The 19,492-nt window shown below is 37.0% G+C and overlaps 1 protein-coding gene across 1 annotated transcript in view; it reads left to right on the top strand.

Annotated features, from left to right (window-relative positions):
- Positions 1-19,492, top strand: part of SPAG17 (sperm associated antigen 17) — a 235,151-nt gene that overhangs the window by 117,857 nt on the left and 97,802 nt on the right. The window contains 5 exon segments of the mRNA XM_006164886.3: positions 4,963-5,024; positions 5,604-5,717; positions 11,863-12,017; positions 16,691-16,872; positions 18,513-18,616. Coding sequence (XP_006164948.1) covers positions 4,963-5,024; positions 5,604-5,717; positions 11,863-12,017; positions 16,691-16,872; positions 18,513-18,616 — 617 coding nt within the window.

Below are 19,492 nucleotides of genomic sequence, written 5' to 3'. Positions count from 1 at the left end.
GGATCACGCAACAAAAGATAATGGTAAGTTAAACTCATTCATGAACATAGATGCAAACATCTTAAATAAAACTTAAGAAAATGGATCTAATAATATAGTAAATGACAATTATACATAGGTTGCACTTATATAGGAATAGAAGGAAAATACATCAATTATGAAATCAATATAATTTACCAGTTAACAAAGAAAAATCACTGACCCATCTCTATAGATGCAGAAAAAGCACTTAAAATTCTATAACAATTTTATAAGAAAATATCTTAGCAAACTAGCTAGAAGAAAAATTCTCCAATCTTATAAAGTTTATTTTTTAAATTACCACTACAAACACTATATATCAAGCCAAAAAAATTGAACAGTTTTTTTTTTTTGAGTTCAGAAGAAAGTCCACTATAAACATGTATTCAATCTTGTATTGGAGATGCAAGCTAAATTGTTAAGTCAAGAAAAAGAGATAAAAGTGTAAGATTTGAACAAGAAACAAAACCATCATTTTTAGTAAATATTGTGTATGTACAAGACACAAAACAATTTACGAAAAATGTATAATTAATTTTAGAGTTCAATAAGGAGGTTGTCATTAAATGATATATGTAAGATATCTAGGTGCTGAGATTTTTTTAATACTATAACAAACACAAGCTTTATGCACTTTCTGTGTTATATTTCATCATTTTAAAATGCATTAAAAAAAATTTTTTAAAGAGGTTTTTGCTTTAGGGCATGTGCATGTACCAGAGAGACAGAGAGACAGAAAGCAAGAAATCACCCTCCAGGGAGGATGGCCACACCACAATCCCTTCTCCTCCATTCTCCTCTTGAGATTTTGGGCGCACATGTGCATGTGCCTGGTGTGTTTCAAGCTGCCATGCCTGGGACTCAAAATGTGGTTGGCCATGTGGGCACCCAGTGCTTAACCACCATGTCACCTTCTGGCCCTAAAAAAGCGTTTTTAAAAATATGTTCTAAGTGGCCAGCAGGCAGCATGGTGGTTAAAGTTGGAGGAGAAGGGATTGCCATGTGGCCATCCCCCCGGGGAGGGGGGGAGGGATTTCTCACTTTTCCTCTCTCTCTGGTAAGCACGTGCACACACTCTGTGGCAAAAGCCTTAAAAAAAAAGTGTGCTAAGTGCCATAAGAGAAGAGGTAAGACAATATTGACTAATGGTCATCCTACCATTTTCATTTATCTAAACAGGAGTATAAGAGGAACTCATCAATGGGATTAAGTTAAGGAAAAGCTTCTCACCTCTTAGTAGAGCAGATCAGTGAAAGTGTCAGAAGGAAGAAGACAGTAATTTTACACATGTTAATGAATACTTTATAAACATCAAGCTTATGAGGGAGATAGGATTATTCCAGTTCCATAGATGAGGAAAGTAAAGTCACTCATTCGACCACATACAAATAGGAAGTCAAGATTCTGAGGGATAGCTTCAAACAATGCTTCCTCCATTACAGAAATTCTTTGTGATACATCTAATGGTTTAGCCATATTCATAGTGTCACCCTCATACTGATTCTTATCCTGATTTTGTTGCCTTTGTGTGTCTTCCTTCCTTCATTCCCAGTAGGGTAGATTCCCTGTTTCTCTGTCCTAAGAACCCATGCCTATTGACCGAGCTCACAAAAAATAAGCCAAATATATTAAGCTGAGTTGTTACAGCATTAACTCATCCTATGAGGATACATATGTATGACAAACAAGTCATATGAATTTATATGAAGCCAGAATAAGCCAAGAAAAATGAAAAGCCTTAGGTTTTTAGTTTAATTTTTTTTTTTTTTTTTTTTTCCTTTAAAGCTGCTGGTTTTGAGTTTTCCTCAGGCAACTTTTGCCACCTGGTGGCCAAACCACATAAATTGGTATTCTGGATCCTGATGGAAAGAGCATGATTATAGCAACTTCCTAAATCCTCAGGGCTGAAAATGTTGTTGTGGCTGTGATATCCTGAAGGCCAAGCAGTGGTGAAGGCACATGTCACAACCGAGCTTCTTCCTGCGTAGTTGACCTACATCTAGGGACACTGACATCTGAATGGGAAGGCCTTGATGTCTCAGTGTGGCTGTCATCATGGGGATGAGAATTTGTTGTTGCTTATAATGACAATCTTACATCTTTTTCCCTAATTCTGAATTTTACTTAGTTCGAAAGGAGACCTTTTATTCTCTTTAAACAAGGCAGAAATTATACATGTATTTCCTGCACAACCTTTTTAGCATCAAATGCATATAAAAAGCCTGCTCCTGGACATGAAGGGCTGAATATTTGTGCTTTTCTTAACCAAACACTAGATTTCCATCTGAGACTGTTTTTGAACTTGACAGGGCCTATTGGATATTTATGAAAAACCTAAGAGTCGATAACCGTGAGACTGTAGGCTTAGATGTGCCCTTTCTGCTTGTTGGGTGTTTTTTTAATAAAGTAACTGCTTTGCAGAGGGATCTTGTTATCTCTAAAGTAAAACAGATTAGGAAAGCTGTTTTTCAAAGGGATGAGAAAGCATCCATTTCCAGATGTGTCAAAAACTACTGAATCACACTGTCAAAGGATTATGCAGTTGAAGACAGAAATCAGAAAGAAAGAAAAAAATGACTTTTACTCTACTATTAGAGTTCAGATTAGTTTTAGAACGTCCTTTTTTTTTTTTTGACAAAACAACTGATGCATAGTTTTATAGAATATATTTTCTGAACTGGAGACTTTTTCTGCTATATCCTTAGACACAGAAGGGAATATCAAATCTCCCGGAAATCTGGCAGACCACAGAATAGAATAATTTTTATTCCACAGATTTCATATCAATTGCTTCAAGGACTCATGGGACATCATGGTCTATTTAGAGTTATAGTTGGCCTGAGTTTTCTCTTGAGTGGATATATTTATACAAATACTGAACTGGCTTTATAGTTTTCCTCTAAACCCAAATGGAGCATTCATGCTGTCACCTTTGTCAGCTCAAGGCAAGATGGAGCTAGTAGGGAAAATATAAGCAGCTATGCTCCCAATAGAAAGAAAAAAACACTGGCCTGTCCTTGGTAGGCCTGGTTGACTTAGTCCCTCTAGATACCCAAATATAGTTCTCTTTGCCACCAAATGAGAAGTTAAATCTCATGCTTATCCTAAAATAAGCCTTTGTGATACATTTTCCTCCATATTCCTGCTCTACCTATATGACTCTATATTCATTTCTGGCTTCAATATATGTTGTAGATTTACCTCACTCAATAAAACAAAATAATTACTCAGTTCCTACCTGGTTCTGAGTATCTTTCTACAGATACACAGAGAAAAATAAAAACGTTTCCATTCTCTAGGAATTTACTTTTGAGTTGGAGAGGCATACCTTAACAAATAGTATCAGGCACTGATAAATACTATGATAAAAATAAAGCAGGGTGAGAGGCAGAAGGCTCTTGAGAAGGTGTCATTTGAGCAACAATAAGAATGAAGTGAGGATTTGAAACAGGTGAATATCTAAAAGCAAAGCTTGCCAGACAAAGGAAAAGCAAGTGCAAAACCCTTAGGACAATAAGCAGGGCAGTCTATCAGGACTGGAATGAACAGGGGAGAGTGAAGGAGATCCATTTGCAGAGTAAGCGAGAGTCATTTCATACACAACTTTGTAAGACATAATTTGCAATTATTTTAAGGATGAGAAATCAGGTTGGCTCAGTTGTTGAGCACCAAAGTATATTTCCACAAGATCCACTTTCCCATACAGTCTCTAATTCTTTGGTCAAATTTCTCTGTTACAGATTGACAATCACAAGAGCAAATTACAAGTTCTGAGACACTTATAGTCATGATACCTGTTTATTCAACTTATTTGTCATGGAGCATTTTTGTTTTCCTCTGGAGATGCTGCAATCAACAGCATGATTTCATTCCCTCCATGTTCACATGGTTTCTTGCTTCATAGCCAGGAATGATATCATAATTCTAATCATTAATATAAGCATACTCTTTGTTCACAGCAGACTCCTATTGGGCCACCGTATGATGCCATGGAGTCCATCTAACAATTCATTTAACTAACTTTTGTTAAACTCTATCTGAAAATCTGTTGACACTCGTTAGATGGTTTCTAAGTTGATAAATGATTAATGAATGGAAGAACTCTACAAGATGGTGAAATAGTAGCATTTATTTTCCAATAGGAGGTGCATTTATCTGCTAGGTCTTTGCCCTACTCTGTCATCAACCAGATAAGATCCATAGAAATGTGGAAAGGCTTTGTGATGACTGCCAACACAGGATAAACCATGTGTACTAAGATTTAGTTTAATCAAAAAATACTTGCAACTTCTGGGACCAATGGGTGCCATATGGTTATGTCACTGGACTTCAACATAGTCAATCATAGTTTGAATCCTGTACCTTGTGGCTTAAAACTCATGCTGGACTTGTATGCATGCATGTCCAAAATCCAGAGAGGAGAATGGCAGGGAAGGGATTGTGGCATGGCCACCTTCACTGGGGGAGGCGGGGGGTGTGATTTCTAACTTTCTGTCTATCTCTCTCATTCTCTCTCTCTCTCCCTCTCTCTCTCTCTCTGTCTCTGTCTCTCTGGTGAGCACACACACCCTATACCAAAAACCTCTCAAAAAAAAAAAAAAGAAAGAAAGGAAGAAAGAAAATATTTGCAACTTGTAAAGATATATTGTTAGTATTGTTAGAAGTGAGTAATATCATTTGAAAGCCAAATATCTGATATGATTTAGAATGTATCATATATGAAACTGGGTTCTTTTCAAAGAGTTTAGTATAACTTTTCTAGGTAGACACTGATTTAGAATTATTGACACAAACACCTTTTTGGAGGCATGAAACATGCCTTTCAGAAACTGCCTTTTCAGCACAGAAACATAGATCATACAGGCAACAAAAAGGCACAGCACTGACCAAGGCAAGAACAAAGCTTGAACACAACTGGATGTTGGTGTCTTTGATTTACAGAGCAGACCGTGAACAATGAGATCAAAGATGAAGCATTCGCAACGGCTGATTCTCTTGAAAAGGTAAGGAATTACTTTCCTACAAGTGTACATGACAAGTAAGATGATCTGAGAAAACCATGAACTGGAGTGAAAAATAGGAAGGAAAAAAAGAGAGAAAGAGAGACTTTAAGGATAGCAATGCACGAAGGATTATTCAGACATCCCCAGACCTGCCCCGACTGGAAAGAAAGGAGTTAATTTTCTAGCCAGTTTAAGCAAAACTTCCCAACTCCATGCTCCTCTCTAGACAGTGTGGCTTGGCAACCTCACAAACACCTGCTGACCATACAGCCATGTAGAGCTAGCATTGTCTTGAAGTGAGTTCAGAAAACCTGCCTGTAATTGCTAACAGGACTCAGAAGAGTATAACCTAACAATAAAAATATTTAGATTATGTTGCCCATAAAAAAAAAGAAAAGAAAAAGTCGAAGGCATACTCTTTCTGGCAGCAGCTTTCCTAAAATGTTGCCATATGGATTTATACATATGCAGATTTCCCCAATTAAGTGGAGTGCATGCTGGTTAGTTGGGGGAGTCCAAGCAAGCTCCATTTGGACTTAAATAAATTACAGCTGGAATTGTGTTCCTATGACTTTTTAGAAACCCAAGAAGATGATGGTGGAAGTAGATTTGGAGGACATAAAGAAAACTCAGCAGCGCAGTCTAATGGATTGGAGCTTTACTGAACATTTTAAACCGAAAGTACTGCTTCAGGTATTTATGGACTGTGGTTCTCTAGGAGACTGTCCAATAGGTCCGGGAAGTTGAGCTCTGATTTAGAACAGTTCACTTCTAGGTCGTTCTCTCACATCTAATTCAGACCAATAATCTCATTTACTTCAGCTATAAAATGAGTTTATTCCCAGATTGAGCTGTGCATACCCAGGGAATTTCCAAAGTGTTTAAAAATGTCATTTCCAAAAGATAAGAAAACCGTTTAAGAAAAAATATATACACAAGATTGGTGTATGTATTTTCTAGGGGGAAAGAAGAGGAATAAGCATTTTGGGGAAGCAACTTCATTTTCTTCCTTATTGCCTATCCATTCTATTCAGTTTTTACTACATTCCACAGCGTTTTCTGTTGGATTATTGGGTCACTGGCAGCTATGTGATGACTAATGTCTACTGAATACTTACCATGTGCAAGGCAATGGTCAATATGCATGGTTAGCTTAATCCTCACAATGAACCTATGAAGTGGAAACAACACAAATAGTAGGAAACTAAGACATCTTGACCAATAGTTTCTTTTACCAAAGTCACATGGGTGCTACAAGTAGGATCTAATCCTAGGTTAACTGGCCTCAGAACTTGTGCTCTTAACCACTGCACAAAATAACAAGCAAGCCTAAAAGTATGTGCTTTTGTTGTTTGTAGATTTTAAACAAAAACTTGTGCTCTTTTGGTTTTGTCTTTTTCATTTGAATTTTATTTCTATCAAAATTTTATTTTTAAAAGCTAGGAAGTTGTACAAAGAGACTCCTACCCATACCCCAGCACACTTCAATTCCTAGAGGCAGAAATCTCCGATGCTTTCACCTGTTTTTTAATGTTGTTGTTGTAATGTGTTATTTTGTTTTGTCTGTTTATTTTTTGTTACTTAATTTGGTTATCTTTAAGTATCAAGTATATTATGTTTATTTTCCATTTTCATTTTGGGGAATTATTATCAATTGACTATCTTTAAAAAGCTCTGCCTGCCCCATTCAACATACATACATGCATACCCACACGTTTATATACACACTCACATACCACTATAATAACATTAATACTTCTTCATTCTCTGGCACTGTGAACTATGTCTTATTTTTTTAGCTAGATCAATATTTAATGTTGGGACCAGCAGTTAGCATAACGGCTATGTCACTGGACTCCCATGTAGCCGACCGCGGTTTGAGTCCCAGACCAAGCGGCTTAAACTCACACCGGGCTCATGTGCATGCGTGCCCAAGATCCTGAGAGGAGAACGGAGGAGAAGGGATTGTGGCATGACCATCCTCCCTGGGGGGTTATTTCTCGCTTTCTGTCTCTCTGTCTCTCTCTGTCTTTCTGGCGAGCGCAGGCACCCTATAGCAAAAACCTCTCTCAAAAAAAATTAACATTTACCTTACTTCAGTTACATGAATGTAATTCACAGCTAAACTGTGTAATGTTCTATGATATTTCCTTTTTAGTACCATTTTGTTTTCCTTGGTGTTAATAATTGCCCTTTTTTTTACATTTTGTTTTATTTACTATGTATTTATAACTAACTCATCCATACACTGTATATTATAGGGTAAATTTCCTCTCAGTACACTCCATCATAATATGTATTCCATCCATTTTGCAGTTTTAGCACTCTCTCTCCCACACACTCTCATCTCACTGCTCAGATGTGATCTAGGGATCTTCCTTTCATCATTAGGACCACACATTTCCTCTCCTCCTGGTTAGATATACTGCCTCCTTAACCGCGTGTTCTCTCTTGTGGTACTCTCTCTTTCTTAGACCACCTCTTCCAATGCTTTCTGAATTGAGAGACATGGCAGGCAACTTTCTGAAGCTTTGGATATTTGAAAACATCTTAATCCTACCCTTATTTGGACTGACAGGTTGACTTTATGTAAAATGCTAAGTTAAAAAGCATTTTTGCTTGGGCCAGGATTGGCCATGATTCAAATCCCAGTCCTGTGGCTTGAAAAAAACAATCCCAAAATGGAGAAATGGAGGAACAGGGATTGCAGCAGGCCCATGTCCTGTCATAGATGCTTTCTCCCTCTTCTCTCTCTTTCTCTCTGTTGAATGCATGTACCCTCTGGCAATTAAAAAATAAATTATTTAGCTAGAAAAAGAAAGCATTTTTGCTCAAAATTTAAAGGCATACCTCCATAGTTTTCTGGCTTCCGACATTGGCTTTAAGAAAAAAAATAATAACATTTAAATTCTTAATTGTTTTTTCTTCTATCTGGAAGGTTTTAAGCTATCTCTTATTTCTAATGTTCTAGATGTCCTGTGAGATGCCTTGATGTGGTTATATTTCTGTGTACTGTTCTGGTAATCCCAGTGCAATCCAGAAACTCCAGTATTTATATTATGGAAAATGTTCTACAATTGTTTCATTGATAATCTCTTCCTCTGCTTTCTCTATTCTTTCTTCCTAGAACTCTTATTATTCTGGTGTTCAACCTCCTAGAAACTTTTCATTTTCTTAGCTTGTCTCTTTTTATTTCCAACATCTTCTCTTTTCTCTTTTTTTGGAGAGTTTTTTGCTATAGGACATGTGTGCTCACCAGAAAGACAGAGAGACAGAAAGCGAGAAATCACACCCCAGGGGGGATGGCCATGCTGCAATCCCTTCTCCTCCTTTCTCCTCTTGGGATCTTGGGTACACATGCATGCATGCCTGGCGTGAGTTTAAGCCACCAGGTCTGGACTTGAACCACGGTTGACTACACGGGAGTCCAGCAACATAGCCATTATGCTAATTGCTGGTCCCCATTTTATCTTTTCTTTTAAGAATATTGTTCAGGCTCAGGTGGTGGATGGTGGTTAAGAAGGTTAGGGTTCTTGTGGCAAACTGCACAGTTTGAATTGTGGACCAAGTAACTTGAAAGACATGCTGAGTGCATGTGCATACATCCCTAAAATCCTGAAATGAGGGAGAAATGGAGAAAAGATTGCAGCATGATTATTACATAGGAGTGACTTCTCACTTTCTCTCTCTCTCTCTAGTAAATAAATATGCCTGCTACAAATTAAAAAATACATATATTGCTCAGTTTCCATCCAATTTTTATATTGAGACTTCCATTTGTTATCATAATTCTAGCTCCCTGAGTTCTATTTAAAATTCCAAATCATTTTTTATAGAAACCTTTTCACAGAATTCTTTTCACATTCCTAATTCAACATCTTTTCTTTATGAGTATATTAAGTACTTGGAAATAGTTTTCTACCTGAATTATCTTTTTCCTCCAAGTTCCTTTTCTTTTTCTTTATTTTTAAGGATTATTATCATTATCATTTGACTTCAGTTGTTTAGTCTCCATATTTTATGCTAGAAGGTAATATCAAATACATTTTGATGAGCAATATATTTTGCTCATACTAATGATGAACTACCAATTTATTAAAGTAAGATAGGAAGTACTATTTTAGATGTGAGGGGTTGTCAAAACTGGGTTTCATTATGATTTTGCTAGGAGGCTTCTTTGGAAAGCCCAGCAGTGTTGGTATACTAGCTCTGTTTTCTTAGGCTATTTAGGTTTTCCAGGGGGATAAAGATGATATAACCTTCCATCTGAAAGACAAAAACCTGCCTATCTGAGTTTTTAGAGTGAAGTAGTTGAGGAAGGAGGTTAGGTTTCCTACATTTGGAGTCTAGACCTGCATTATCAAAAGAGATAGCCACTAGGTACTGTAGCCTCCAAGTATTTGAAGCATAGGTAATCCAAATTGAGATACACTGTAAATACGCTATACCCTCTGTATAGCTGCATACATATGTATGTAAGCGCTATGCACACTGGATTTCAAAGAGTTAGTGTTTAAAAAATGATAACTTTGATATCAATTACATGTTAAAATGTCTTTACTATCTTGAGTTAAGTGAAATATTGGGTAGTTGGAAAACTCATGATGTATTTTTCTGTGTTTTTCTATGCAAAAATGTGTCGTGACTTTTCCGACGACCCAAAATATTGCTAACATTGCTTTTTATCTGTTTCTTTTTACTTTCTAAAATGTGGCTATTTTAAAGTTTATAATTACATATGTGGCTCATATTTATGGTTTACTTTATACTTCTATTAAACAGCACCAATTTAAACGTTTACACAATTCCCTTCTTATCAGGAATGTTTTTCTCCCTCAGTGGTGTCTAGAGTCACCACTTTTTACATTTTTTTTAAGGTTTCTACCAGAGAGTATGTGTTTTAAGGAAGGCCAGAGTTGGAAAGCAAGTAGAAGCAGTATGTGTCAGAACGACCTCGCTTAACTGTAATACAGTATGGTGTTATGGAGCGCAGTCTATGACCTATGATATAGTAAAATGTAGAATTGAAAGACTGATTTTAATCTTAGCACCAGAACTTGTGAACTCTGTATTATTGGACACGTTCCTTGATTTGATACTCCCTTAGCTCCAATGCATGCTGAGAAATGAAAGTTCTAATATTTCAGGATGGGGAAAATAGTTAATGTTTTAGTCCATTTGGACTGCCATCATAAAATACTACAGACAGAGTTGCTTAAACAATAGATTTTTTTTTTTGAGAGGTTTTCGCTATAGGGCACATGCACTCACCAGACAGACAGAGACAGAGACAGAAAGCGAGAAATCACCTCCCAGGGGAAATAGCCACGCCGCAATCCCTTCTCCTCCATTCTCCTCTCAGGATCTTGGACACGCATGCACACGCACCTGGCGTGAGTTTAAGCCACCGGGTCAGGGACGCGAACCGCGGTTGACTACGTGGGAGTCCAGGGACATAGCCATTACACTAACTGCTGGTTCCCAACAATAGATATTTATTGTCTCATGGTTCTGGAGGCTGGAAGTCTGAGATCTCGATGCCAGCACATTGGGTCCTAGTAAGTGCTCTCTTCTTGGTTTATAGATAGCACTCTCTATCGCATGGCAGATAGAAAGAGAGGAATGAGAGAAAGAAAGGAGAGAGAAAAAAGAGATGCAAGAGAAGGGAGGAGGGAAGAGAGGGAAGAAGAGGGAATAACCTCTGTAGTACCTTTTCCTATAAGGACACTAAAATCATGAGGGTCCCATCCTCATGACCACATCTAAACCTAATCACCTCACAAAAACCCCATCTTCCAATAACATCACTTCGAGGGTAGAGTTTCAACATATGAATTGGGAGGAAGGCACAATTTAGTGCACAGCACCCGTTTGTCTTTTATTTGTTTCTTTGTTTTATTTGGTGGGGGTGTCTGCACTTCCTGAAGAGAGACAGAGAGAGACGAGGAGAGAGGAACAAGGTAAAAAGTATGACCCCCCTCTCATGGGGAATGGTCATACTGCAATCCCTTCTCCATTTTTGACTCCTTCAGGATTTTGGGCATGCATGGATAGGCACTCAGTATGTTCTAAAGCTACCAGGTTCAGGACATGAACACACTGTCAGCCATGTGGGATCCAGCTGCTTTAACCACAGTGCCACTGGCTGCCCCTTAATAATTATGAAATGACATGATCCATTATATATATATATATATATACACACACACACACACATATCTCTAATGTATATACATATATTTTATATATATGAGAGAGAGATTTTTTTGCTATAGGGTCTGTGCACTTGCCAGAAAGACAGAGCAAGACAGACAGAAAGCAAGAAATCCCCCCCTGGGGAGATGACCATGCCACAATCTCTTCTCTTTTATTCTCCTCTCAGGATTTTGGGGATGCACACACACACGCCTGGTGAGTTTTAAGCCACTAGGTCTAGGACTCGAAGGACAGTCAACTAAGTGGGAGTCCAACAATGTAACCATTAGGCCATCTGCTGATCCCATCTGTGATATATTTTAAGGAATGGAAAATGCTCAGTAAATAACTGCTTGGCTTATTACTTATCAGCCTTAATGAAGAACAATAGTAGTAAATGCCTCTATATTTGGAGTCCAGTATTTGTTTTTCTATAATAGTTGCTGAAATGCCCTGAAGAGTATCCACTACTTATGTTCTCACCCTTCAATAGTTAAGAAAGAATCTTCAGGGAATCTCGATTGTAACAATATGGAGATTAAGGGAGAAAGAAAAAGGGGGTTAACAACTGCCCTGGCAAAGGTCCCTTATCTTGGAGGGAAAAAAAAGAAACACACAACAATGCAATTATTTTGATTTTCAGGTTCTTCAGGAAGCCCATCAGCAATATAGATGTGTTGATTCTTATTACCATACCCAAGACAACTCTCTACTTTTAGTCTTTCATAATCCAATGAATATACAACGTCAGCATTGTGAATATTGGAATATTGCTCTTCACTCCAATGTTGGATTCAGGTAACCAACTTAGATAATTTAGTTTAGTCAGCTTGTTAGTTACTTAGGTTCTTGTCCCTTAGTCTAACATAGATAGTTCAACTCCATGCAGACCTTTGTGTAGTACAATAGATTCAATTCCACTCACTGAATGGGTATCTGCTGTGTACCAGGTACCATGTTAAATTTATACTGTTAAGAAGACAAACATCATTCTTGCTCTCATGGTTCTAGTAGGGATGTTAAATTACAGTTGAGCAGGGCCAGCAGTTAGCGTAATGGCTATGTCGCTGGACTCTCATGTAGTCGACTGCGGTTCGAGTCCCAGACCCAGTGGCTTAAACTCATGCCAGGCACATGTGCATGCGTGCTCAAGATCCCAAGAGGAGAATGGAGGAGAGGGGATTGCGGCATGGCCATCCCCCCTGGGGGGGGTTATTTCTCACTTTCTGTCTCTCTGTCTCTCTCTGTCCATCTGGCGTGTACACACCGTATAGCAAAAACCTCTCCAAAAAAAAGAAAATTACAGTTGACTTATTTAGACTCCAGTAAGACCACCTCTGAAAGATATCAAATAGGAACTATGAAACATGACATTCTGCATGCTAGTTTTGGGTAACTTCCTTTGATCTGGGAAGATTTAATAAGGCAGTAAATGACAAACTAACATAGCAGTTAGCTTTCCAGCAAATGGAGAACTGCGATATAGGAATTCATTTTTTCTTTCCAATTCTTTGTCATTTCTTTTCTCTCTTAGAACTTTGTTCACACTCCTCATTAATAACAAGGGTATTCCATTATTATTTCAATACTAGTTATGTATAGTCAGGATGTATTATTTTTATAGCATTGTTTTAGTCCAAAGGAATAGAGAAAGAATGGATTTGTCTAGTAATTGATGGAACAGGTTGTGTACCCACATACTCACACACATATTTTTTTCTTTTTTTTTTCCTTTCTTTTTTTTTTTTTGGAGAGGTTTTTGCTATAGGGTGTGTGCACTCGCCAGACAAACAGAGAGAGACAGAGAGATAGAAAGCAAGAAATCACCCCCTAGGGGAGATGGCCATGCCGCAATCCCTTCTCCTCCATTCTCCTCTCGGGATCTTGGGCACGCATGCACACGCGCCCAGCATGAGTTTAAGCCACCGGGTCTGGGACTCAAACCACAGTCGACTACATGGGAGTCCAGCGACATAGCCATTACGCTAACTGCTGGTCTCCTCACACACATCTTAAAGTCATAAAATGATCTTTTAAAATTAAGACTTACGTCAGGTTGTTAGAAAAATCATGATTTGTTTTTTTCCTATGCAAAAATGTATCATGAATTTTCCCACAAACCAATAGTAAGCCAGTATAATGTCTTGAGCTATTAATCTATGTTTTTCTTAGTTTTGTTTTTCACTGTCAATAATTACACTTGTTTTGTTCTGTTTTTCTCTGTTCTTGTTTGCTGACTAGTATCTCTAGTATAATTTGAAAGGGCATCTTTGTTTTCTTCCAGATTTCAAAGTAAATGTTTTGAATTAAGTATATTTTTTTACCCTAGGATTTGTGTAAGTATTTTAAATTAGGTAATAAAACTGTTACTAGTTTGCTACAAGTTCTTAATCATACATGGTTGTTAAGTCATGTCAAATTATTTGGGTTTTTTTGCATCAATTTGGATGTTTACATTTTTTTTCCTTTAATCTGTGAATTGCTAAATTTCACTGATAGCCTACAGTTGAACCAGACTTATTGTGGTAAAACGAATTTGTCCATTATGTTAACTGTACAAATTAACAAATTTGCTTTGCAAATATATTGTTTAGAATATTTGTATGTATTCATGGACAAGAGTTAGCTATAATTTTCTCTGATTTAAATGTTCTTGTCTAGTTATGCTATTGAGATGGTGTTAGCCTAATAAATTAACTGAGGAATGTTTTCCATTTTTATTTCTTTTTTTTAAATGTTCTCAAAGAGTTTATGGAAAAATAAGATGTATACTCATGTGGTATTAGGTAGAACGTGCAGATAAAAAACATCTGAATCTGATGAGATATTTAATTTCTGATTCAGCTTTTGACATGGCTATTAGATGTTTCAGGTTTTCTGTTTATGTGGAGAATAAACTCCAAAGGGCCAGGGATAGCAACAGGGAAACCAGTTGGAGGATACTGTGGCAGTCCCATCAAGAGGCAGTAGTGGCTTAGACCAGGACAACAGCAGGCAAGGAGGTGACAAGTGATATGATTTTAAACATACTATACATATATGCTTTTAAAAATTATTTTAAATGCTTTTTAAAAAAATTATTTGGGGGACCAGCAAATGGCATAATGGTTGCATTGCTGGACTGTGTAGTTGACCCCAGTTCAAGTCCTGGACCCAGTGGCTTAAAACTCACACTATGCATGCCCAAGATCCTGAGAGGAGTATGGAGAAGTGGATGCAGCATGGGCATTTCCTCTGGTGGGGGTGATTTCTCAGTTTCTGTCTCTCTGCATTGCTCTGTCTATCTCTGTCTCTCCAGTGAGCACACTTGCCCTATAGCAAAAACCTTTCTTAAAAAAAAAAAAAGAAAAAAAAAAGAAAAGAAAAAAATATTATTTTAATTTTTTGAGAAACCGGCAGAGTAATATAAGAAAATAAAGAGTAGTTAAGGATAACATCAGGGTGTTTAGCCTGTCAGCTGGAAGTGTAGACTTGTCATCCTCTAAAATGGCAAAGAGTTTTGTTGTAGTAGTTTGAAACAGAAAATCGGTAGTTCATCTAGGGACATGTTGAGTTTGAGAAATAATTATCTTCTAAATTAAGATGTTGAGTACCTATAGCACATAGTCTACAATTCTCAGTTTACTTCTTTTAAAAGAGTCAAGAATTGAGACGAGCAAACGGCATAATGGTTAAGTTGCTGGACTCCCACATAGTCGACCACGGTTCGAGTCCTAGACCCGGTGGGCTTAAACTCATGTCAGGCACATGTGTGAGCATGCCTAAGATCCCCAGAGGAGAATGGAGGAGAAGGGATTGCAGTGTGCCCATTCCCCCTAGGGGGTGATTTCTCACTTTTTGTCTCTCTTTTTCTCTGTCCTTCTGGCAAGCAAACGTGCCCTATGACAAATATCTCTCTTAAAAACAAACAAATAAACAAAAAGGTAAAGAATTAAATAAAATAATGAAGCAGACTAAGCATATAATACATCTAGTTTTATTTTTTCAACATTTTAGACCTTATTTGCACATAATTTGATAATAACTAGTCTTTTTGTTACATACACCTAAATCTTTCAGTTTCTTCAGAAACAACTATCATTGGCATTCATATGTGTACATAACATTTACTTTTAAAATAATTGCACTAATCAGCATGAATTAATTTGGGAACAAATATGAGTGATTCTTGGTAAGCAACAGCTTACTGTTGTAATCATAAATGCTCTTAAGAAATAGTAGTTAAGATATAGATATTCACAAGGCCAGTAAGTTTTATAGAAAGATTAGAGTGTTTTAGTTAATCTAGTGCATCAATTAACTGGTGGTCAATTCAAAGTGTTCTATAAAACTGCTCTAAAAGGAGATGGCACCAGAATATTCTTTAACAGTGCTAACAGTGACTGTTTCTCTGAACTTTCATCCAATTCTAATATTATCAAACTTTTTTTCAGTTTTGGCTGCAGAGTGTGCACTCACCATAGAGAGACAGAGACAGTGAGAGATAGACAGAGATGGAAGGTGAGAATTCACCCTTCAGGGGATATGACCATGTCATAATCCTTTCTCCATTATCTAAGGATTCGGGGCATGCACATACATGCACCTAGCATGATTTTCAAGCTACTGGGTCCAGGACTCAAACTTTGAAGTTGGATCCAACTGCCTTAACCTTCATGACACCTGCTGGCCCTATATCAAACTTTTCTATCCTTCTTTTGGGTGGAAAGACCTCAATATTAAATGTATACTATGATAGAGAGCAAAAAATTGGAGGACATAAAAGCAGTGAAGGTACTTAATGAGAACAGGATAGTGTGGAATGGGGGTAGTGAAGAGAAGAGGATAGAGAAAGATAGCAAGTGAACAATAGAGAGGCAGGACGTTAGTGAGAAACAGATATGGCTTATTAACTGTTGATGATGACATGTATAGTATTCTCAACTGGATTGGTCTGAGAAGTATTTCATGATAGGCAAAGTATTTTTACAAGCAAAATGAGAAATAGCGATTGACTGTTTTAAAAAATAATTATAATAATAATAATAATGATTGGGGAAAACATAGAAAAGATATTGAATGTTGAAGCGGGGAGATTAATGTCTTTGTACTGACTGACTTGCATGGCATTCCCTTTTGAAAAAGCAATGTAATACACTGTAAAGTGATATGTAATCCAATGTACTATAAAGAAGATTATGATGATAATAAAAAATTTAAAAAATATATTAAATGTATATATCTCAATTTAAAATGTGTATGTCTTTAACTGTGAATGAAGTTGAGCATTTGTTGTATGTTAGTTGGATATTTGTATTTGATTATTTTGCACAAAATATAGCTAGGGTATATCCCAGTTCACTACATTAATATTTGTTACATGGGAAGTTTAGGATCATTTTCAAAATGTTAATTTGCACAGTCAATATCTTAAGCATTTATTGACTTCAGTAGTAACTTGATCATCATCTACTCCTCTTTGCTTTATTTAGAAGTTATTTAGAACTTGTTGCAAAATCCATTGAAGAGTGGATCACAAAAGAAGAAGCTAAATATCAGGAAACTAAAATGACTGAGGAAATCACTAAAACCAAGGCTGAGCTAGAACTGAAATATTCTACTGGAACCAAAACATCTTCTACTAGCAAAATTTTTTCCCTGAAAAAATCTAAAAGTAAGTGACTAGTTTAATTTATACCAAGAATGAAGTAAAAAGACATTCTCCTATATCTTAACTAAGATTGAATATTTCAAGATTTAAAAGAGTTACTCTCAAAAATTCTAGTGACTCTTCATTTTCTCTAATAAATATAATAGCCGCATTGCAAATATGAGGTTTTACCTTAGTGGGATAATAGAATATTTGTCTTATATTGACCCCACTTCACATTAGACCTGAAAAATTCAGTTTGTTGTACAGATAAAATGTTATGTGTTGGGAAATTGCAAGTTTTTTCATTAGGAGATTTGCTACATTATAAAATTTGTTGACAGTACATAAGGTAAATTCAGAATTAGTAGGTTTTCATTAAAATAATTCTGAGTTCCAAAAGTGATATTAAAATGAGACCTCCCTTATTAAAAGGAGGAAACATTTGACAGAAAAATGTAAAAAATAAAATGAAATAAATAAATAAATACACAATAAAATAAAATAAGACCTTTGTTAAAACAGCAAACAAGAGTCCCAAAACCAACTGGGAGTCGGAATCTAGAGGCAGAGGAAACAGAGACCCTTCTAGGCCTGGGGCAAGCACTTCACAGGCTCTAGGATTAACCCACATCTTTGTTTTGGTGGTTCATTTCCATGACTGTGAGGGTATGAAAGGAAGGGAGAAGAGAGCAACAAAGAAAATAGAGTGTAGAAAAATACTTGATAAAGATACAAAGTGAAACAATGAGGTAAATCATTTGGAATATAAAGATAGTTTGTTAGGTTTGTACAAAGAAACTAATCTCTCTGTTAATAATAGTCATTATTCATTAGAGCCAATATCGAGAATGATTTCTCATAAGGAAACAAATCTAGGTAATTTCCAAAAAGTTTGCAGTATCTATCAATCACCAGAAGAGTTTATACATGACTTGATTCTAAAACAAAACAAAACAAACAAACAAAATCATCATCTAATCCATCAGCTCAGACTTTCTCCTGATGGGGGCCAAGCAAGAGAGCATGGAGTACCTAGGAAAGTGTGTGGACTATGTGTGAAAAGAGAGAGAAGGTGCCCTCTCATACTCATGTCTAGGGCTGCACTTGCTTTCTAGCAGTAAAAAGTTAACTACCTTTTCTTCTTAATGCTACTGAACAGACCAAAAGATTAATATCTAGATGCCTGTGGAAATCCAGAAAATGGTGATTTGGGGATTAGAATGCACGTGATAGGTATCACATTCAGTATGAACCTCTTGAGCCAGGAGAGACATAAATCTGCAAGACAGAATGACTACAATGACAAGAGAAGGTCTTCAATGTGGAAGGAAAGGTTGTATTCTATCTGTGTGGCCTTAACGTGTTAAGATAAGATTGATTAGGTGAAATTTCTAGGATAAGAGGTTCCAATTCAGTAAAGAGTTGTAACATGTCGGCACTAAGAATGGAATGTGCTATCTTCAAAGACTGAATTTCCCACAGACGTGGCTTGGTCCCACTTCAGTTGTCCACCCAGAAGATGGCAAGAAAGAATTTAGAGGTGAATAAACAGGCGGTTGAACTCATCACCCTTTAAGATCTCCTCTGACCCAGAGATTTGGTCCTTCTATGAAATTTTATTTAAGGTGGTTATTAAGAAGTTTAATTTTCTCTGTTCCTAGGCAACAAAGTAATCAGCAAAACAGATATACCAGAACCAGAAAAAGAAAAAGAAAAGGAAAAGGAGAAGGAAAAGATTTCTTTCATTTTAGAAGGTTCTCTCAAGGTAATCCAAGGAAAGACAGATGACACTGATTTTTTTTTTTTTTTACTTTTTTTTTAGTTGCCAGGAAGTGTGTGCACTCCCCAAAGAGACAGAGAGAGGAAGAAAGCATGTAGTCTCTCTTTCTCCACTTGTCCATCCTACAGAATTTGCAACATGTACGCACACATGCCCCCAGTGTACGGTGTTCAAGCCGCCAGGGCCAGGATTGAAAGCACTGTTAGTCATGTGGGATTCTGCTCTCTTAACCACTAGGCAATGGGGCTAGCCCAAAAAGGCATTGATTAATTGATTCATCACATTGGTTAATCACAAAGCTTATCTGTAATGGAGAGTTTGTGTGGTGGAACAGGAAATAATCATTTTTGTTAAACCCTTAAGGAATCTTTGAATTTGCAATTAAAAGACTGTCTCCACACTAAGCTGTGCCTTCCACCAGATGATAAGCTTCTAAGGGAAACTGTCTTACTCATTTTTACGTAACTATTATCCAGGGTCATGTGATACTTGGTATACTGTTTATTTTTGTTGCAAGTGTTTGGTTTTGTTTGGGTTTTTTTTTTTGTAATTTGTTATAGGATTCATCTACCTGTAGGAGAGAGACAGAGAGAGAGAAAATAAGAAAACCCCCTATAAAGGAAATTACTCACACCACAACCCCTTCTCCTCCAGTTTCCTCTCAGGGTTTCGAGCATACACATACCTGTGCCTGGTGTTATTCAAGCTGTTGGGTCCAGGACTCAAACCATGCTATTATTGGTCATATGGGATCCAGTTGCCTTAACCACTACACCACTGACTGGCCCCCTGCATTTTTGTTTGTTTGTTTTTTGTTTGTTTGCCAGAAGGCATGTGTGCTTGCCAGAGATTAACAGAGAA

Source organism: Tupaia chinensis, unplaced genomic scaffold (genome assembly GCF_000334495.1).
Source record: "Tupaia chinensis unplaced genomic scaffold, TupChi_1.0 Scaffold143755_1, whole genome shotgun sequence".
Lineage (NCBI taxonomy): Eukaryota > Metazoa > Chordata > Mammalia > Scandentia > Tupaiidae > Tupaia > Tupaia belangeri.
This window is presented reverse-complemented; position numbering and strand designations above follow the sequence as displayed.